The 22,880-nt window shown below is 35.2% G+C and overlaps 2 protein-coding genes and 1 long non-coding RNA gene across 5 annotated transcripts in view; 2 read left to right on the plus strand and 1 right to left on the minus strand.

Annotated features, from left to right (window-relative positions):
- The window catches only part of LOC123674890, a 25,716-nt gene extending 23,909 nt beyond the window's left edge, over positions 1-1,807 (plus strand). The window contains exon 12 of the mRNA XM_045610034.1: positions 1,593-1,807. Within this exon, the coding sequence (XP_045465990.1) occupies positions 1,593-1,720 (128 nt within the window). The 3' untranslated portion in view covers positions 1,721-1,807. The remainder of the gene's footprint in view (positions 1-1,592) is intronic.
- Positions 1-8,885, minus strand: part of LOC123674897 — a 14,641-nt gene extending 5,756 nt beyond the window's left edge. Inside the window, exon 1 of the long non-coding RNA XR_006746717.1 lies at positions 8,394-8,885. This is a non-coding gene — a long non-coding RNA (uncharacterized LOC123674897). The remainder of the gene's footprint in view (positions 1-8,393) is intronic.
- The window catches only part of LOC123674891 (patched domain-containing protein 3-like), a 29,907-nt gene continuing 9,806 nt past the window's right edge, over positions 2,780-22,880 (plus strand). Inside the window, exons 1-12 of one of the 3 annotated variants that reach the window (XM_045610037.1) lie at positions 2,780-3,112; positions 7,049-7,212; positions 8,924-9,170; positions 13,323-13,396; positions 13,520-13,750; positions 13,911-14,082; positions 14,178-14,284; positions 16,599-16,719; positions 16,966-17,095; positions 17,150-17,316; positions 19,095-19,343; positions 19,401-19,716. In XM_045610037.1, coding sequence (XP_045465993.1) covers positions 7,130-7,212; positions 8,924-9,170; positions 13,323-13,396; positions 13,520-13,750; positions 13,911-14,082; positions 14,178-14,284; positions 16,599-16,719; positions 16,966-17,095; positions 17,150-17,316; positions 19,095-19,343; positions 19,401-19,716 — 1,897 coding nt within the window. In that variant the 5' untranslated portion in view covers positions 2,780-3,112; positions 7,049-7,129. The remainder of the gene's footprint in view (positions 3,113-7,048; positions 7,213-8,923; positions 9,171-13,322; positions 13,397-13,519; positions 13,751-13,910; positions 14,083-14,177; positions 14,285-16,598; positions 16,720-16,965; positions 17,096-17,149; positions 17,317-19,094; positions 19,344-19,400; positions 19,717-22,880) is intronic. The other 2 variants (XM_045610035.1, XM_045610036.1) reach the window with 2 other exon arrangements.

Consider the following 22,880-nt stretch of genomic DNA (forward strand, 5'->3'; position numbering starts at 1 on the left):
AATTATCTTATCAAGGGCTTTGGAAGAAGACTTTGTTTCGTGTTAATCAAAAGGAACATGCTCGCCGGACGTTACATTCAAGAGGTGATGGAACCACATGTTTTACCTTATATGCGGATGCTCAACAACAAGATAATGTGCGACCATATATTGCCAGAATTGCGTTGGTCCATTTTGTGGATAATCAAGTCGATCTTCCAATATTCCACCCATTAAAAATATCTGGGAGGTCAAGGGAAGAAGATTACTCCATTTACTCCATCCTTCATATATTAAATATTTAAATTTTTATAACAGTTTGATATTTCTGAAATTTTTATCAGTTACTCACACAGTGTGAACAGTGAGAAACAGGTAGGTATCCAAAAAACGTTTGTGATAATGGGTAATGGGTGTATTCTTCCGTAGCACTTAGTGCTTGAATTTTATTATACTCTGAGGGTGAAATGATGCAGAACCTCATTTTCACTATGATTACTATCACTATCACGATAATACTATTGCGATAGTACGAGAATGCTGTCTTGACCGAGCGATAGTAAGTGTGAAGTAGTTTGTATGGTGATAATTCCTAGGATAGTTACTATCACTATCACATTATCGTGGTAGTAGTACCATCACCGCGAAAATGTGCCTTCAATTAGAATCGTAGTTGAGAAGCTTATAAAGAGAACTGTTGTAGTGTTGCTTCGGCGGGCTATTGACTATGGTAGCCAATTACCACTTCTCTTTATTCGAGGTAGTAAAAGAAAGCCTGCCATATGCTTGTGATATCCTAAATGTGTTGTATGTCTATAGATGATTTCTCATTCGTCCTTTTCATGCAAGACATCGAAGGTCCTTATTTTGCTCGTCAAATTATCTTGTAACAATTTTACTTGTATAAGATTCCATTTATTCTCTATATAAAATTCTTGAACTCTGATCAGCATTATTATATCAATGTAAATTATTAATATCAATGTATTATAATAAACCTACCATAGGCTTAGAACTAGAATGAAATAATACTAATAATTATAAAAGTAGGTACTGGAATCGATGCAACATAATATGCGTTTGTATTATTGCCTGCGATGTAATGGGACTCGTAACTTAATAACCAGATTTAGTCATTAAAAGCTTCAAGAATCAACTTCAGAAACTAAACCGGGCTGCCTATAAAAATGGTACTATGAGTTCTGCAAAAAGAAAAAGTCAACAGAAGCCATATGGGGTTAATATGGTGTTCGATCAGATTTTTTATTTGCAGTTTTCAAAATCTAATTTTTTTCGACAAATTGTACCTCAACATTTTGGAGCTTCGGTATACGAAATTCTATTTGAATTGCAAAATTCGTTTGTCCGATATTTGGATTAATTGAAATTTTTTTTTACACGCCTAAGTGAGAAAATTATAAGCACTGTAAACAAACTAAATGATAGATGACGTTGAAACTCCTCATGAGTAAAAGAGAACCTAATAAAAGAAATTTTTTATGATTCCTTTAAGCGGCCTTCATAAACAATCAATTCCCGCTATTTTCTTGCTAGAATTTGGGTATAGTAAGGTTTATTGAACTTCTGAATTCTGGTGACATATTTATTTCTAGGTCTATTTACACTCTACGGAATAACATCTTGGGGCCATAGATGTGGTTTTGCCAACAAACCTGGAGTTTATGTCAAAGTGGCACACTACAGAAAGTGGATTGATGATACAATAAAAAAAAATTTGTAATTGTTTTAGATTAATTCCAATGTAGAATTGTTTATTGTATATTGAAACTATATCTCTATTTATATATGGACTAAAAAATAACTCCTTCTTCTTCTTTCTTTGCATTCGAATGTGAATGCTAATAACATCCATCATGTTCTTTTGAATTAAAAAATTTAATTCGTTTTGCTAATGAGCTTGAAAGTATTTTACCGCTCTGTATAATGCTGAAAGCTTCTACGTCCGGATTGTTAAAAAGAAAAATGGATAATTCCGGCATTTCTAGCCGTGTTATAATCGTTTGTTCACAAAAAAAAACACGATTAGAACAATACGCTGGGAAGACTGGAATTATCCAACTAACTAACCAATACAACTACTCTATTTAGACGCTAGACTATTAATTTCCATTGTATTGTTTTTAATCTTGACACTCCTAGACCTCCGTGAATAATTTAACAATTCATAGCTTTGGCGAATAAGGAGTCTTTATGTACAGAATGTTATTGTTTATGCAATAGTAAATGGTTAAACGTCTCCCTCAAACCAAAAAAAAATGTTCTCTATGGTCCAGGTCTCAAATTTACACCGTTCACAGTTTTACGTGATAAGAATCCAGGGATCAAATAAGAGTTTCATTCAAAACTGCATTTAAATTGACCACAAAATGAGTTTTTCAATTGGGCATACACAATCAATTGATTTACCAAAAAATTCACTTTATTGTTGCAAAGAGAAATATATTTTCTTTTTTCAATTGAAAAGGGAGCTAAAGCTCCATCTATTTTTCCAAATATGAATGTATCTAAGCGATAATGGATGACACTTGTTGTTGAGTATAATTCATAGAAAAGATCCCAAAAATCAATGGATTGATATCGCCAACAACTTTGAATGATAAAAATTGGAACCGTATTTATATAAAGTAAGTTGCGAACACAACTAGTTCAACCTGACATCTTGTTTTCATTCAATCACTTGTGTTCTTAACGATATTATAAACTTCACCATTTCCCTTACGGTTGCTGCGCCACTGTTATTGACCGATATTTGACGCATCCGCAAGTGCATCACCATCTTCTCGGACAGTATGATTACGGTTTGAATAAAGATTAGACATTATTCCTCTGTGGTTGAGTATCTAATCAGTAGTTAATGAAATACAACTGTCCTCATACTTTGATAATGCATGGCGATTTACTAAATAGTTGAATATCTAGTGGAAGTTCAATCTAACAAAGTGTCTTAACCATGCTGGAAATGTCTTCTTCCGAGGTTGAAGGGTGACAGATAAGGATCACAGAAACATTGTTTTCCATAGAGAAGGAGTACTGCTTGTTCAGAGTTAGTCACAACGGAAACTAGAATCGAACTCTTCAGAATTTTGTTAAATCGCTGAACAATGTAAATTCGGTGAGTGCTTATCAAATTTAAAAAAAAAAATACTTATCCTTTTCTGGAAGAAGAACAATTCACTTTTCGTGATAAATTATTTTCTGAGATTCTCATTTATGAATTGATTTCAAATAAGGCGAATGAACAACCAAGATTCTAGCAGCATAGATTTGTATAATTGACCCAAATTTTACTATCTTCTACTGATAATTTGAAATAAATAATAAAATAAACCTTTGGAACCCTTCATGAAAAACAAAATTTGCGTTCAATGCATTAATAATTCGAATTTTAAACAATAGTTCATTATTCTCTCTTATCTCATAAAGTATCAGAGTATGCCGCGGGTTTTGAAAGTGAGTTTGTTTTCCCTGAACTCTATCGAAATTACACTCAGAATTAATTTAATCGGTACTTTGTCATGGAAAATACTTTCAATATTATTGAACCACTACACATTTATTTTGAGTACCCCTCTCTGAACATGACATTTCGTCTGTAATTACTCACTAATGACGAATCCATCCTTAAATTCGACTCTGTCTGTCCATCTGACCATCCGCCGGTCAACACAATAACTTAAGTATATATAGATATACGAACGAAAAGATCTAAAAATTTTTAGGTACCTAGGTTCGGATCTCGAATGACGCGGTTGAGTTCGTTAATGGGAAAAATTTGACTGGGGGTTCCGTAAATATGTTTCAAAACTGCAGTTTTGCAAAGATCTACGTTTGGATGTTGAATGACAATTCTAAGCCTCTTGCGAAATTTTATGATGATCATTCAACCAGAATCATAAAAAACAGAATTGAGCTTTTGAGTGTTTCTAACAAACAAATATTTCCGTCCAAAATCCATCATCGAAACCATAGACAGATATTGGATATTAAATAGCCAATATTTCTGTGACATCCGATCCGATAGGGACGATTGGGTTGATATTTTTATATACTTACATAGATACTCAGATAGATCATTCATGCTTCATGCGTAAAAGGATATCGACTATCGAGGGTCTTTTCAAAAAACAAATAAAAAGGGTATCAGACATATCCCTCAAGGAGAAGTGCTAACCGAAGACACGTGTTTCGGGTTTTCAGCCCTCATTAGTTAGGTGAAAAAGTGTTACGAAGAACAACACTTGGAGAATAACAACAAACAAACGGAGTCAACATGTTAACAAAAGAAGCCAGCAGCTCATTTATGGTACCGGTGGTAGACTCATTGGGTTTTCGAGCACAAACAATGTCATTACGTGCCTACATATAGCAGGTAGCTATTGGTGCCTAGCTATAGCTACCTGCTCGTGACACGTGTCTACGGTTAGCACTTCTCCTTGAGGGATGTCCGATATTCTTTTTATTTGTTTTTATTTTAAGCATCGTGCAAAATATTGTGTTGATAGCATCATTCATTTATGGAAATTATTTTTATTTCATTTCATGATGAATTTCCATCATGTAAAGACCAAAATCATTAAATTTTTCATTTAAATATTTTGAAAAAATTCTAGGCGACGTTCCCATATGTTCATATCGATATGTTCTCTATGCACCAATCATAAAATTCAAACGTTTCTCAATGCGATGGAGCGCAGAAACTTTCCACACGCATTGACGTTTGGAATGTAGTACTTCTCCAAATTCGTGCGGAAAAAAGCCCTGCTATTCATTGTCCGCACGCATATGCATGCGGAAAGTGAATAGCAAGGTTTTTTTCCGGACGCAAATATTAAAGAGTCGCATCAATCATAAAATTTTGACATGTCTCTATGCACCAATCATAAAATTCAAACGTTTCTCTATGCGGCTGAGCGCACAAAATAGTTATTTTCCTAACTTATGTGGAAAGTGGCTTTTCCGCACTCGACAGCTTGCAACTGCAATTGGTTAGAAAATTGTATATTATTTCATAAGGAGAAGTGTCACTTTTCATGGCAAGCCTGTGTTTACCCACCGAACGTAGAGAGGCATGAAATTTAAGGCAAGCCATGAAAAGTCACTTCTCTGAATAAAATATGTTAGTTTTTTTCAAACGTTCTGAAATTCATAAAAATCGGGAGATCCAACTTTGAATAAGATTTATATTAACGATCTTTATAATTGATTGATAATTTGCCTAGTTAAGGTCGTCATGCTAAATTAATTTACTTAATACTTCATGTCTGTCAAAATTAATTCAGCAATGACAACCCTAACTAGGCAAATTTTCCATTGATCAAACATTCAACTTTTGTGCTGGCATTCTCCCGACCATGTTTTGTACTCTCTCCCACATTATATGAAGAAATGATTGAAATGAATAAAGTTAAATTAATAATGTTAAAAAAATTTAAAACGATCGTTAATATAAATCTCATTTAAAGTTGGATCTCCAGATTTTTATGAATTTCAAAACGTTTGAAAAAAATAACATTTTTTTCACGTAAAATAGCAACATCATATTTCGACTGAAAAGATAATCGAAAAGTTCTACTTTTCCTGCGCCCGAGGAAAAAGTGTTGCTATGTCAAAGATGAATTACTTTTCCGTCCGGGAAAATTGTAGCCTAGCAATGATAACCAAAACTATTATGCTATTATGTCTGCCAAAATTATTTCAACATGACAACCATAACTAGGCAAGTTTCCCATTGATCAATCAATTATAACGATCGTTAATATAAATCAGTTGGATCTCCAGATTTTTATGAAATTCAATTTGAAAAAAAATAAGATTTTTTTCAAACGTACAATAATAACGTCATATTTCTACTGACAAGATCCTCGAAAAGTTCTACTTTAACTCCACCGGAGCGAAAAGTGATAAATTACCCTTCCGTCCGTCTGATTTTTTTATTAATAATGGCATAAAATATTCTTCAATTTTAGCTCATTTTGGAAGTGACGACGCTAGCTTTCAAAAATGGGGGGGCCAAGGAGGGGCGAGGATTTTTTTAAGGGCCAAGATTTCCAGTTTACTATAAATTCATGTTTTATTTTTTATTCATGCGATATTTCAGGAGAGGCAGCAAAAATTTAGGGGGTGGGTCCCCCTTTCCTCTACTAGCGACGCCACTGATTTTCATCAAGTAAAAACAGAGCCAATTTAATGCTATAATAATAATTCCTATGATATTCTTTGAGATGATGTCGTTCATATTTTGATATGGAGAAGTATAATGAATGATGAATTATTGGATACAAGCATAATTTATTTATCTTTCAAATATAATTTACAACAATTTTATCAGTCAATTACTCATCAAAATAGCTAAATCACACGAATATTTCGTATTACTTTCATTCATGATAACGATTAATTGAATATTCCAAACTTAACACTAGGTATAATTCATATCTATCAAGTATCTATTTCAGAAGAATAAATACAATTAATTTGTAATCCATTTTTTATGGTCCAACGATAGGTTAATGAACTTTGTTGGTGAATGTTATAATTACTTACCTACTCAATATTATATCCAATACAGTAATGGATAGATATGAGAATTACGTTTTTGTTTATTTGAATAATATGATATAAGCATAATAATGCACTTTACCTATATCGATAAATATTAAATATATATTCATAAATATTGATAGTGCGTTATGAAAAAAAATTGTAGCCTATAAAATATTTCAATCGAATTACTCGTACGTAATGTTATTGAAAACAATCAGATTATTCCCATTTTCATTAAATAATATAACATTTTTCATGAATTTTATTTCAATGAACGAAGTTCGAGGTTGATGTTGAAATTTTAGCAGTGTTTTAAATTCTAGAATACTTTTTTCACGATTATTAATTGCTTCCTTCACCTTGAACATGAAAAATGAAAGTTCCTTTGAAAATTCGAGGAAGGAATTCAATATAATTTTGCTTTTGTTTTTGTTACTCAAATTCTTTTTTATATTCGTAACACTGTGCATGATGTTCATAACGATGGATCTTTATATAACTTCAGGAATGAGTTCTAATTATTGACAATTATCATCGGTAAAGAAGATTAGTTTAATTTGGTCGATAGGACATTGAAGTCTTCGAAATGGGAGAGACCAGGTCCAGACTTAATATCTACCAAAGGTTTACTTATAGTGTTGTGTCAACAACCGAGAAATTTTTCTACAAGTAAGTAGAGTTATATATAGATATTCGTAGAACTAGTGCAAACCGTTTATATTTGTATCATGGAATATGAACTTGAAATCATAAAGAGTGCAACAAATATGACTTTCGCACATTTCATTTTACTAACAAATATTTCATACTTATAAAATTTCTTTTCTCTCATTATTCTTCATCAAATTATTTTACATTGGTTATTATGGGCAAATTTAAGGTTCAGTATATTCTTTGAATATTGTTTCGTATTTGGAGGACTTAGGTTATTCGCTAAAAATGATATTTTACGATATAACTCCAAATAACATCACAAATGATAAGAATTTTTCATGTACCCTTCTTTTTATTTCTATCAAAATTTTTTTGTTTATTTTTGAGGGCTCCTTTCCCTATCATATCGGTGTATAATTTTGTCAAGATGTCTCTAATTTTTGAAATTTCCACAGGGAATGTTCTCAAACGACTCACTCATGAAAAGGGAAAATTAAAATCCTGAAATTTTCAAAGTAGACTCGGATATCGAATCTCGTAGTAGAGTTGATCATTGCCAAAATCCGACTAGAGATTTCGTAAAGATGGCTATTCGAAATTTTTTTATCTGATAATTCTAAAATTATGAATTCGACGTAGTTGAAATACATATAGGTAAATGTAGACTAGTTTGAAGCTTCATGCCAAATTTCATGTGGATCGCCTCACCAGAGCTATACAGAAAATTCAAGAAGAATATCAAAAAAAAGTACCTACTAAATATTTCATTGGCAACAGATCCAGCAAGGTTCAGATTTTGAGTGTATATAGGATATAAAAAATTGAAGCCTTATGCAAAATTTCGTGGTTATGTCGTCATCAGAATTATATGGTTCATAACCGTGATCAGAATTTTAGAAAATCCAAGCCGAATATCGAAAAAAACTAATATTTCAGTCAGGGCCGTAGCGACCAGGGGGGGGAGGGAAGTGAGATTGGAAATCTAAACAGTGATTTTAAATACTAAATACAAAGTAACATTTTTAACCTGAAAACTTCAAATGAGGAAAAATGAGTCCGGTCCTGGAATATTGGAATAATTAATATCTCTGACTTGACCTCGGCATGTGTCAATAACATTCCAAACTTCAATCAATTCCGCCGATAAGTTTGGTTCTGATGATGGTTTCATTATTTTCATGAATATGAGAACTCACCCTGTAGCTTTCTGAGGAATGGCAGAAATTAATTTTTCATAGTTAAATCGTTCTCCACTTGGCCCATTCTACCTCTGATAAGAGTATGTAGGTACAGTTATTCCCGGGACACACTTTATTTTTACTCCATATTTTTGTATTTTCCTATATTTTGTATATCTAATCTTTGAATGAGGGATGCTGGAATCCGTTTCTTTTTTTTACACAACCTTTTCTAAGCTAAATGGATTAAAATTACTTCTAATCTAGCCTCTAAAAATATGAAAGATTCCTGCGCAGTTATTGCAAACTTATCCCCAATATCATTATAATAATAAGAATAAGAATAAATCTATTTCGTAGAATTTCTGAAGATTGAACACGAATAAGAAAATAAGAGAGGTCTAACTAAAATATTCTGGTAACATCAAACAAAAGAATACTAGAGTTTTATGATGTGCTTAAGTTATATCATGCATACATAGTGTAATAAATTTGGCTCATTTGTTGTTATTTTAAAAAGAACTTTTAAGATCTTCAATTTTTTTCAGTTTGGGTTTCAAAATAGGACTTAAACCAAAAAGAACAATAATATTATGTTGGGCTTTAGTTATAGTATGTTCTTTTGGAGGTTTGAGGTTTTACCAAGAAAAGAATCCTATGAAATTGTGGGTCCCTCCAGATAGTCAGTTCGCTAGAGACTCAGAATGGCTCATGAAGACCTTAGAATTGGGCTTCAGACAAGAGGGTATGATATTAACTGCTCCAAACGTTCTTGTACCAGAAGTAATTAATCAGGTGAGTAGAACTAAAGGAATAACAGGAATTCAAAAAAAATCTGAGTTTCAATCACATTCGATGAATAAGAGTTTATTTTTGTTGGTAAAAAAATTACAAATTTTGAGATAGAGCAATACAAAAAATTATCAACTTCAAACAACAAAGCATGTATAGATGTAATCTCAGTATAAGCAGAGCAAATGTAAACGGGGCATCATACATTTCAACGTATGATACAAGCGCATAAATAAAAACCTCAGCCAAAACCCTGTCTCCCCGTCTGGGTGTATTTGTGTATTTGTTTACTGAAGAAGGGCTTCCTCTTCAACCAAACAAAATCTTTTCCATCCTTTCTCTTCTTATAATACACCAATTTTTCCTAAGAAAACTGAAATCTAAAACTTATTTTGAAGGATCAATGAATAGACTTATGTTGAAGACATTACAAGAACTCCATTCCGAAAGCCAAATTTCCTTGTCACTTTCATTCGATTGAAGGAGGGTATTAAACAATAAAGGTTGGCGTGACTTTAATTTGACTGTTCTTGTATCTTGGAGGTAAGATCAATTGGAAATAAGTTCAGGTAGAAATGAAATTTTTCCCAAAATTTCTTGACTGAGACCTATCTACGAATATGAGGCGGAAGTATGTGTATGTGATAGGGCTGGTAACCAACGTACAAGTGTAGATCTAATAGTTCCACTGATAATGCTCATAGAAGCGTTAAGCTATGCATCAATTCGATGAACATGAGCACTATTGAATCAAATAGAACAACAGTATTCAGCAGCAGAAAAAACCAAGGCCAAAGTTGCCGTACGAAGAGTGCTGGCAACAGCACCCCATGAAGAACTTGCTAAATTTTGAAAGATATTATTGCTTGAATTCAATTGCTAACGTAAATTTTCCAAGAGGAATGTAAAACTCGTAGGAGAATCATGTTTAAATCCAAGATATTTGGAAATATAATTATGATTCAAGTCGGAAGTTACTTTAAATATTTTTGTTGATTAATCAAATGAAAACAGAAAACTCCTGTTTTCCATAATTTGTAGATCTTCATTTAAAGTATTTTTAATAATTCCAAAATCAGTATGACCAAGCAAAAGAGCTATATCATCGGCATAGATGAATTTCTCGGATAAGGTATTAGGTATGTCACACAAGTATAAATTGAAAAGTATGGGAGAGAAAACCGATCCCTGCGTAAGTCCATTATTCAACGTTTTGAAACTACTAAGTACTTCGCACCAACAAAAACACGAAGTCTCCTGTCAGATAACATGTTTCCAATCAAACGAATCATTTTTCCGCATTTTAAATGATTATATAGTTTTTTAATCCAGCCACTATATCGTAAGCTGCAGGTACATAAATCCACGAAGCCACCTCCTGTTTTCAACTTGAAAACCTCCCTGACAATTCAGCATAGCATCAACATAAACTTTCTTATAATGATGATTGTATCTAATTGAAAAATCGTTAGAATAATAGCTAATAAGTTGACGAACTTTAAAATCAACTTCAATTGGCTGTTGTTCTCCATGTAAAACTGCCTTCATTGTCTGATTTGTATTCCAAATATTATCACAGTAGGTACTTGATCGGATAGTATTTCATCAATTTTTTGAGGGGTACAACATTGATGGCCTGATAACACATTTATTATACTTGACAACTACACGATTGGGAGACAATTAAAAAATATAAATCATATCAAATAAGTCGTTATGAATGCTTTCGATCTTTGATCATGCAACATGAATTTTACATGCAATCAAATTCATGTCAAAGGGAATAGTACCTTATCTTAAGAACAATAGTGGCTTTTTTATACCGCCATATCAGAATTCAAATCATCTGAACTATCACTGATTTGAAAATAACTTTATGAAATCATAAAATGTCTGTAATTTTCATTCATTAAATGTTATTATGTATTTGCCATGTTCAATGTTCACTTTATGTGCTCATGTTCCAGAGAAACATTTTGCCCGACTGCAACTACACCATATTTTTTAATTAATTGTATAAGGGTTTTGAAATTTTTAGTGTGCAAATATCTCGGTTGAGTTCGATAATGTCCAAAATCCTGATGGTTTATAATTCGGTATTAGAGAACAGAAACAAATATTAATAATAATCGAAAATCTTTTTATTGTTTTTCAAGATTTGTCTTGGAGCGAACTAAGACCTCGATTGAATTCACCATACCATCGATAAGATTAGATTAGAGGAGGGGCGAAAAATAATGCGAGCTTGCAAGCACCTTGACCTAAAGATCTATTGTGCATCCCATGCTGGCAGTCTGGCAGTAATGTCTCAATGAACTTTATTTCCTTTCTGTGAGTTACATTCATCACTTGTTACGGCTTTAAAAACCAAGATCCAAGGTGTTGTAATATTTTCCGGTGAACAGCTTCACATTCGCATAGCAAGTGTTTGGTTGTCTCAGTGGCTTCTTGACAGAAGCGACATGTGTCATCAGACGCTTTTCCCATATTTTTCAGATGATACCTTACGAGACAAAGTCCCGTAAGTGCGCCCTCAATTCCTTTTTACTGAGTAAGAGAACTCTTTCAGTCCAGCTCGATGAGTAAGAGAGAAGCGATTTAGCCTGTCTTTGACCATTGATTATCCGCCAGAACTCAAACTCCCTCTTCTGTTCCTATTCCTTAACTACCATCGCTCGATGACTGGCTGAAAAGCCACAAAATGGCTGTGGACCAGTGAAAGGAATTGATCTCCCTTTCCTGGCCATCAGGCACCCAGATAAGGTTGACCTGGTTTCTTTCTCTGAGTACGTTAAGCGACGTTTTACATTCCCAGACTTACTTTGACTAAACATGTGGGGAGTCAAGCGCTAGCAGGTCTGCCCTACTATCGGATGCTTTATATATATTTTTGCTCTTCGGTAGTTGCGCCCTGTACAGAGCGCGACGCATTCTCTTTCTACCTGGAACACCGAAGAGCAGAAACCTATTGGTGAGATTGAGGGACCGTTTATACCAGTCCCACTCGTCCATATTCAGTTTTCAAGCCATCGGTATAAAACAAACCGTCTAGGGAAAATCACTTCATTATTATCCCATTGTTCATGACTTGGAAATGTCGTGTTGGAGTTTTTCTGAAACTCTCAGTCTCAGTGGAAGGCTATATTTGACCAGATCCAGGAGCTCCTTGCATTCATTTAAAATACGAAGGTGCCCTGAGTAGTCGCCAGTTTGTAGTTCACGCACCTCTGCCAACCTGAGAGCCCATCTGGCTGCTTCACTTTCCACAAAGATCTAGAGGAAGAAGGTCCAAGATGACTTGCATGGCTGCAGTTGGGCAAGAGAGTGACATTCCTGTAATAGACAGACACGCTGTTCGTTGTAGCTTTTCCAGAGATAATTGCCCCTTTACTAGTCTTGCTCCTGGCCACCAAATGAAAGCTGCATAGCTTACGATTGACCGAACAATTGTCTTGTAGATCCAGTTCGTCATTTTACCTATAGTAAACACTGGGACCATGATGGAGCCAAAAATTGAGTTTAGTTTATCGATGCACTTCTGCTGAGTTAATCTACGTCGAAAGTTGTAAAAAACAATCGCAATTCGAATGAAAATATCAATTTGAACAAAATTTTAATGCAGGATGCCATTCTTCTATGATTTGGTGCGGATATAAGGAAATATATTAAATTAGAAAAAATCCTTTCAAGCATGTCTTTATTATTTTTATATGTTTTTTCGTTTTCTCAATAAAATTGGCCAAAAAAAGAAATAAACTACTTTATCCTGAAGGTATCACAACATTCAGGGTTCTACATGGCATGTAACAGATCAGGAAGTTTTGACTTCAGATTTGTTTTCAGCTGGCTGAATTTCGTATATTGAAGTAAAATCATTTACTTTTTTCTAGAATTTATTAGATCTTAGTTTTTGAAGTAGGTATCCTCGTTCGTTGAAAATGTTCTCCTCACAAAAATTAATACGGAAAGCAATAAAAGTATTTGTATTGCATCTCGTAATGTGAACATTTCTCAAGACTGAAGAAGTGTCAACGCTTATTGATGTTGTGCTCTTATAGGACCAGAAAAATTTTTTGGAATTCTCTTATGTGTGGTTGTTTAGGTACCATTTTCAAAGTATAAGTTAAAGACCCTGAATTTATTTTTATTTTCCAGCTTCTAGATATACACGAACAAGTGGAAAGAATAAAAACACCAGGAAATATAACCTGGAGTGATATTTGCTTCAAGTAAGTCTTTAGACGATTCAATTTTTTCCAACAAATATTTCTATAAATTAATGAAATTAAATTTCAATTTTGTAAAAAATTATGGTAAGATATCAAGACAACTGAAGAATATTTCTTTATCAGGATACCAAAAGTAGACAGGAGCATGGCGAAACTATTAGCTAGAGAAACGGAGAATGGCAGACAAGACTTAACAGCAGCCATGGACATATCGATGCTATGTTCATTTTTGGAAGGCATACCTTTCGGTTGTTTCCAACAGAGTTTATTGGAGTTGTGGAACTATAATAGAAAAGAAATCAACAAGCTTACGACTGAATCTATTATGAAAAGGATAAATGACCATCAAGAGATGTGAGTTTTTTCCCTCTATAGTATATGTATATTCAGGCCTTTAGTTTCATGCACTTACAAAACGGCATGAACCTGTATATGCAAGTGAATTCTTCTGAGCTATGTTATGTATATTCATATTTTGCTTTGATATGGAGAATTTCAAGGAAAAAAATTACAGGCTTTATATGGGACACTTAAAAAATTACACAGGTCTTCTGAGCGGCATACAAAGGAATGAAAGTGGTCATATAATTGCAGCTAGTGCTTTACAGAATATTTGGATGACAAAGGTCAATTTTTCCTCTGTGGACATGAACAAAGTTGGAAATATTGCTGGAACAGCAGATTGGGTAATTTTCCAATTTTCAATAATAATCAAACTCTGAGCACCTAGGTTTAAATAAAATTTCAATAGTTTGAAATACATATTTAACATTCTTTCCAGGCTTCTGAGGAGTCACTTGAATGGGAGCTAGAATATGAATCTGTGATTAAAAAATCAAAAAAAAGTTTACCGGATGAAATGAACTTGTATTATTTTTCTGCCAGAACGTAAGTAAATTATTTAGCGGACATACTATATAATTAACAGTATAGAGTCATACCGATTTCTATGAAGAAATTAAAACAGAGTAATATACCCATATGTATTCAGGACTAGAGTAGTGTATAATGTAGGAGTATAAGTTTGTCTCATCTTGCAGTTCATTGACATGGGCTTGGTGCTAATGTTCTTTTTCTTTATTATCTTCTACATGTGAACGACATGTGAATTACAATTAACTAATCGTTTCAGTTTATTTTTTGTTTGACTCCTATTTCGTATCTTTATGTCAACTTTATTCTCCACCAAACCAATGAACATCCATTTTCTATAGTTTCATTTATTTTTGCTCGTCTGTATACACTATTCCAAGTAATTGACCATACATAAGTTATATATATCGTTGCAATAATTGTGGCACACCATTGTATAAAATACCTCAGTAACCCTCACCAGTATTAAACTATTTTCTTATTGGATTCTAAATGAATGTAAAAGCTCACAGATGTAGGCACAAACACCCCCTGAGCATGAGGCGGCTAATGCTACTGGGGGGTTTGCAGTGTGCTACACCTCTACACTTTTAGAACCAAAGATGGTCGGGGCTGGAGTATAGGACCCCCCAATCCAGTTAATCATTCCAATGGGTTAATATAGTCCGAAGTGTATTTCGAAATACGCTAAATACAAATGCAAAAAAAAAAGAGAATATGTATCTGACAGCAAAGCAGCACTTCTAGGGCAAACTCGCTTTTAGTTCGTTCAAAGTCAGAAATCGGAGAAAATTATCAGGTCACTCTGTGGTGGTTTATATTGACAGATCAGATGGCAAAAAAGGGTACGGCAACTGCCTCCATTGGTCCAGAGCTAGTTCCCTAGTCAACCATCAGTCGATAATAATTAAGAAATGGGAACGAAGAGAGAACTTGTGTTCTGGCTAATGGTCAATGAACAAAGGTTAGCTAAATTATTTCTTTTCTAATCGACGAGCTGGACCAAAAAGGTACACTGCGATTGTAAAGATGTCCTTAGGAAAAGGCTACAGCACCTTAGCTCGTGGTTCTTAAAACCGGATAGAGTGATGAGTTTAGCACCTAGGAAGGTAGTGAAGTTCATTGACCAACTGGTAAGCAGCGCAGGGTAGAACAATAACATTTTGACCTAACCTGATACATGGATCAAAATGTTTGCGAGGTTTGCATGGCCTTTGATCCAATCTATACGCACGGCCGAGTTATTCAGATCGTTTTGTTAAGAGTTTCCCAAGGTTTTCCTTATATTATTTCGGAGTGGTGCTAGAGAGAACTATGATTTGTGGACGTAAATGAAACAAAGAATTTCACTTATACTTTCATTTTCATACCTAACATGGATCTGTTTTCTTATTGATATGTAACAATCTTGTGAACTCCTATCTGGGATAGATTTGCGGACAACAGGTTGAAAATTCCTGGTAGTATAATGTAATGCAAAGTATAAACATTGAGTTTGCGGCGCATTATACTTTGGTACGTAACAAATTAGAAATTGCTGCGAGTTAAGGAAAAATGAAAAGGAAGTAGTTTGTGATGGGATTTTGGATTTTCCATATGTAGGGGTATTCAAATACCCCTTGGCCCTTGTATAGAACAGTTAAACTTTTATGTAAAGTGGAACATGTAACACTCCACAAGTCCGCACAAGGATAACTGGAGAATATCAGAAACAACATTTAAAGAGTTTAACTGCCTTTTGTTCCATACCCTACTCGTCCTATACCTTCTCTAGAATCGCCATACAGCCTTTTCTAATATATGCGGGGTTAATGATTTTTGGAGGAACTTATATAGACACAGATACAGGGTGCCCCAATGGAAAGGAGCGATCCCTGATTTTTCTCATATGATAATAAACAGCAGAATTTACATGAATACGTTCACTAATGATCGTTGGGGGACACTATCATAGTATAATCCTTAACTATACACTAAAACTGGAAACTGAAAACACAACCCCCTCTATGAGGGGGGGATACAACCCTAAGATTTTAAATAGGGACCCGGAGTTGAATGATACCTCATGTTGATGGGCTTTAAATTTACTTTGTAGAAATGGCCTAGTCGATGTTTTCAGAGCAATGGTGTAGTCAAAAAACGGAATATCAGGGGTACCCCTGATATTTCCCTTAATTTATACTTCACCAATGTATGCATACAGAGTATCCCAATGAAAAGGAGGCACGTGTCTCCTTTTCATTGGGATACTCTGTATGCGTACTGTTTAGAATTTGTATTCTTAAATATTATAATTTGCCCTATACTATATAATCATTCTTATTTTTAGGTTCGGCGATGTAACAAGTAAATCAATGTTCCAAGAAATAGACAAGATTTTTCTTGGAGGTTTCATAATGGCAATATATGTAGTTTTCGTCATATCGAAGTTCAATATGTTGGAAATGAGGGTACCTATGTTGAAAATATTTTATCTTGAGCTCTTAACAACCATCAGCACTAATGTTTTAAATTCACGGTTGTTATCAACCATAAAATTCATTCACATTACAAACCTTTTTAGATAGGTTGAAAGATGAAAGAGACATAAGGTGGTGGAATATCCAAATCATTACATAAGTACATACATGATACATAGTTGTTCACTATCCAGAACCTGAGTTGCCGAACTTATTTTTATTTGAAATGTATTTCAGGTAGGTTTGGCTGGCGTGGGACTACTGAGTGTGGGGATGTCTTTCGTAGTCGGTTGTGGATTTTGTTTTCTCATCGGTGTTCCTTATGGTCCCGTTCACACGTCCCTACCTTTCTTGCTAATGGGACTAGGTGATAAACGATGGTAAATACCAAACCCCCAATGCAATATTTTTCGATTTACAGGTGTAGACGACATGTTTGTTATCATGGCTTGCTTTGAGGACCTCACTGAAGATCAGAAGAAGTTACCAATTCCTGATGTTCTAGCGCTGATGTTGAAACACGCAGGAGTCTCCATTACTATTACTTCAGTAACAGATATCATAGCATTTTTGATAGGATCTTCAACTGTAAGTAATGCGACTTTGGATTTCCAAGTACCATATTATCAAATAGTTCGAGATGAAAAAGCACAATCTCGCTTCATTTTTAACGATTTTTCAATATTAATACTAAGTTAATCAGCGGAATTGTAGAATTTGGAGCGTAAAAACTGCTTAGGTATTTATTTGAAAAAAAACAACAACAGAAATTACAAACTTAATATTTAAGGAATTTTATTTCGATCAGAAGCGGATGATACGATCGTTATTTCCAAAACTTGCAATGAATTAGGATTTGAAAAACACCTTTAGAAATGTTACCCGTGAGACAACATAATACAGTAACTGACAAAGAAACTGCAACACCCGGAAGGAGCTGTTTTTGGTAAAACATATTAGATGATATAGCAAGGAGGAAATGATTGAAATTTGTAGGAAAAAAATCGAAGGTTTACAATTTTTTGTTAATAATGTGTTTATCCACCGCAATTATCTATACACACGTCTCGGCATTGATGCAATAAGATGGTCTATTTCTTCTTGAGTGATACTATCCCAAGCTACTTGTACTTCATGTCTCAGAGCCGCCAAAGTCCGTAGGGGCTGGGGTAAATTTCCAAGCCTGTCCCAAACATGCTCTATGGGGAAAGATCGGGGGATCTGGGTGGCCATGGCAAAATATTCACATGGGTCGCTTCAAAAAGTTTAAACTCTGGCAACATGAGGTCAGGCATTATCTTGCTGAAATATTGGATTCTCGAGCCGGTTAAGGTAAGTGAGAACATATGGCTTCACTATTTCTTGAAGGTAACGCAGCGCTGTCATGTTACCTCTAGTAAAGACTAAAGGCGAACCACTTGCATGTGCAATAGCACCACATACCATAAAGCCTACTGTCCGGTGTACATGACGCTCAACATCAAACTGAGGTTCACGTATTTCTCCCCGACGTCGTTTAACCCTTCTTGGGCCATCATGTGCACCCAAGGAGAATCGAGATTCATCAGAAAAGACGAGACGACTTGATGCAATTACATATTCCAATGTTGACTTTCTCTCCACCACTGTAATCGTTGCCGGCGATGCTCAACCGTCAGAGGTAATACAAGATGGGGTCGATAATGCTGCAGTCCAAAAGACCTTATCCGGTGGTAAACCGTTCCCACAATTACAGGATGGCCTTGTTATCGTAACCACTCATCAGCCAAAGATCGAGTTGTCGCAAATCGGTCTCTCATGGCCATAAGTTTTAGACGTTGATCTTAAACTTCATTAGTGCCCCTTCGACGTCCGGTGCCTACTCTTCTTCGTTTTTGGGCATTATCAAATCAAGCTTGACAACATCAATATCTCATAACAGTAGTTGGATTTCTGTTCGTATGGTTAGCGATTTCTCGAAACGACAACCCCGCCTCCCGTATAGACCAATAATTCGACTTCTTTCAAATTCACTTACCTGGCGATAAATTCCTCGTACACGTGCTCTAGGCATTTTAACAACAACTAAACATCGACTTGCAAAAAACGACAAGTAACAAAAATTGTTTACATGAAAAACCTTCATGTTTTTTTCTCCAAATTCTATCATATACTCATTGCTATACTATGTTTCACCAAAAACAAATTAAAATTCAAACAGTTATTTCTGGGTGTTTGTTATTTAGTATATAATTGTGGCTGGATCAGTTGTCGTCGATAATTTATTGGAATGCGATGTTATTTTTAAAGCATAATATCCAATTGAAATACGCAACAACTAATGTTTTTCACATGTAAATGTACAAATATGTATTGCTTTTTTCTAGGTCATTCCAAATTTACAATCTTACTGTATTTATGCAGCAATTTGTGTGCTTATGACATTCATATTCGCTGTAACCTTTTTCTGCGCATGTTTTGCCTTGGATCAAGAAAGAATAGCCAACAATAGGAACGGAATAATACCCTGTATCAAACATAAGAATTACCAACCTAGTGAATGTAGCAGAAAACAGATTTCAAACAAAGTATTTCACTTTGCATTCGATAAAATATTTCTGTGGACTCCAGTGAAGGTGGGGATTAAAAAACTTGTAAATCCGTAAGTAAATCCATTATATTTGATATTTTAGGTGCTTGTGATATTAGCTACTATAGGCCTTGCAGCTTTGAGCATAAGAAATTGCTTGAAGTTAGAACAGAGGTTCGATCCACATTGGTTCGTTCCAAAAAATTCAGATCTCTATTCTTATTACCAAAAGAGAACTGAGTTATATCCAAACCATGGGTTCGAGGGTGGTGTATACATGGGAGCCATCAATTACACCCATGAGATTCCAAAAATTAAGGAAGTAGTTGATAACATGAGAAATAAATCAGACATTATTGTAGGGGTGTCAGAATGGTTAACCCCTTTCAGGGATTTCGTTAAGAGGACCTATGTCACAGGTACGTATGAATTATAAAAAGAAATATCAATAAAAGATTTTCAATTCTATTGCATAGTTACAAAAAACTATGAAATCATTGATCTTCGTCCTAGGTTTCCAATTTATAAAAGATTCTCATTTATAGGGGGTTTGATTCCAATACTGAAAACAATTTAATTCGGTAAATGAAAATAATGAATGGATCTATTGTTAGTGCCAATAATGTCGTCGAATACATTAAGCGATATATTTTTCAAAGCATATATGTACAGGATGACCCATTTATTTTAAAGAATACACAGAAATTACTTCTTGGAATTCCAACTTAAAAGCCAATCTACGAGTATAAAACACTCCAATTCAAGAGGTGAGGAAGTTCCAATACCTCGGGTCCTGGATAACCCAAAACCTGGATCCAGATGTCGAAATTTGAGCAAGAATTGAAAACGCGGAAACTACCTTCTAAAAACTAAAAAATTACTTACAAACACCACCTTGTCACTTGATACCTGATGCTGCTTTGTGAGAACATACATATATTCTATACTTTTGTATGGAACAATGGACAATGGGAAAAAAAATGATGCAGAGACTGGAAGCGTTTGAAATGTGGGTTTTCCGCAGACTTTTGAAGATACCATGGACAAAACGGATGACAAATTAGAATGTTGTCAGGATGATGGGGAAAGATAGAGAACTCCAATGCGTAAAGCGGCAAAAGACGAGTTATCTGGGACATATATACAGAGGGGCGAAATACGAACTTTTCAGACTGCTCATGGAGGGGAAAATAGATGGCCGAAGAGGTCCCGGAAGACGAAAATGCTCTGGACTTAAAAATGTCAGAGAGTGGACTGGGTTGGACACAACACTCTGTTGAGAAAAGCTTCAAATAGGAAGGAGTACGCTGAAATTGTCGCCAACCTTCAGTAATAAAGAAGGCACCTAAAGAAGAAGAAGGAAGTCCATGCATCTTGGACCTACCTCCCATAGATTTCTGCCTAGAAAGTAAGGCGGCCAGATGGGCTCTCATGTTACCAAAGGAATGTAAACTAAAAACTGACGACTACTCAAGGCACCTTCAGATTTTAAAGGAATGCAAAGATCTCCTGAATGTGGTCACATATAACCTACCGCTGGCTAGAGCCATTTTGTGGCTTTCCAGCCAGTCATCAAGCGATTGTAGTTAAGGAATGGGAACAAAATAGGAAGCTTGAGGTCTGGTGGACAATCAACGGTCAAAGACAGGCCAAGTCAGGGTGTACTAAAAGAACATTTATCTCGTAAGTATCATCTGAAAAATATGGAAAAGCTTCTGATGATACATGTCGCTTCTCTCAAGAAGCCACCAGAAAATGCTACAACACCTTGGATCTTGGTTTTTAAAATTGGAAGAAGTAATGAATGTAATAAAGTTCATTGAGGCATTACTGCTGGACTGGTGAACAGCGCAGGAATACACATTAGATCTTTAGGTCAAGGTGCATGCGAGGTCGGATGATCTTTCATCCCTCTTCTAATCTAATCTAACTCCTTGGAAAGATTCTGATGGATCAAAAATGTTTCAAACGAAGCTTGATATGATGACAATACAAGACACCAAAAATTTGAATTTTTCGTTGCTAAAAATAATCTAAGAAAGTCAGTGGCGTACTTTTTTCTCATTATGATGGTTGACTGTGGTGCGCACTGAAACACCATTGGATCTAATAATTTCAATCTAGTTATGGCGAAATAAGCGCCTCATTATTTCAAATAACTCTACCAAATTGGTTCAGGAATATTTATGATATATTATAAAACCTTTTTTTTAAACATCAACGTCCCCTGTATCTCAGAAACGGATCAACTCCGAACATATGTTCATATGAACTCTGACCGAACGAATCACCTTCTGAAAAACACTAGTTCATATACATAGAAACGTAAATATCGTTTTTTCGAAAAATACAAAGTTCTTTCTGCTTATCTGATGGACTTTTCATCACTCAACTTCTCCTGAATGAAACCGCCTGAATGGTTTTGCTTGATTTTGTTAGTTTTTTCCCCTCTTAGTTTTTTTTTTTTTACTTTATTCACAATAGGAACAAAGCAGTAATGGTTCTTTTTAATGAAGATGTATTATTTAAAATATGAGTCTATAGATATCTGAACTCTAATTGAACATTCAATCACATGTCTAGAAATTCTAAGTAATGAATGAGATTTAATTCGGTCATCAACAACAAACAGGAAGGAATACCAACAAATTTAATCAACATCAAATACCATCAGAATTGCCACATTATGCATTAAACATCCTAATGTCGCGTAACACCCTCATATATAGTTTGAGAGTTATTGACGCTAAAACTCATCAGGCTTGTCGCCGTTCGCTTTACTGAACGTTGCCGAATTTGATTGCCACTAGGGTCACGGATCCGTGAAATGTTTTTTGATTTTATATATGGTATAAAAATTGAAATACTTGAGTTTTGTTCTGAATGCAATGTTTTAGGGTAAATTGTTCCGGATATGAGAAATTTTCAAAAATTTATTCGATTTTGGAATAACTAACCGCAACATGATCCTTTATAATAAAATAAGATTAAGATTGTAGGATTTCACCTATGCCTACTTATGCGTTTCGTCCCTGGCACACATACACCGGACTCATCAGTGTGACTTTGGTATATTTGTGTGTGCCGTGTCACAGACGCTTGGGGAATTTATTATTATCGGGAACCGCCGGGACTCGAACCCGGCACCTTGTCGCATCTCGGTGAGTGAGTCTACCTCTTAACGTCTAGGCTACCGAATGCTGTGTTTATTGTTGCTATGTGGAGCTTTATGAGAAGCCGCCACATGACTCCCTCCCCAGTGACGGAGGAACAAAACTTATGCGTGTTACGAGGTCATCGGTGCAGCCGGGTGATTGCCGCCTAATCAGAGCTGCACCTCGCGGCATCGTGCGGACGGTGAATGCCGCCTATTCAGGTCCGCTCGCGGCAGACCAAGGAGCACGTATTGCACGTCATGGGAATGGGCGTCTAGAGTTTCGTTGGAAATTGCAGATATATGGGAGCTACGCATCGACCTTCTGCTTTCCGGGACACATCGCTAAGACAGCCATTCCCATCACGTCGGGCTTGCGTGCTGTGACGACGGAAACACGAGGCTCGGCGTGCCATCGGCTCTAGTGTC

The sequence above is a fragment of the Harmonia axyridis genome, chromosome 3 (genome assembly GCF_914767665.1).
Source record: "Harmonia axyridis chromosome 3, icHarAxyr1.1, whole genome shotgun sequence".
NCBI classification, from domain to species: domain Eukaryota; kingdom Metazoa; phylum Arthropoda; class Insecta; order Coleoptera; family Coccinellidae; genus Harmonia; species Harmonia axyridis.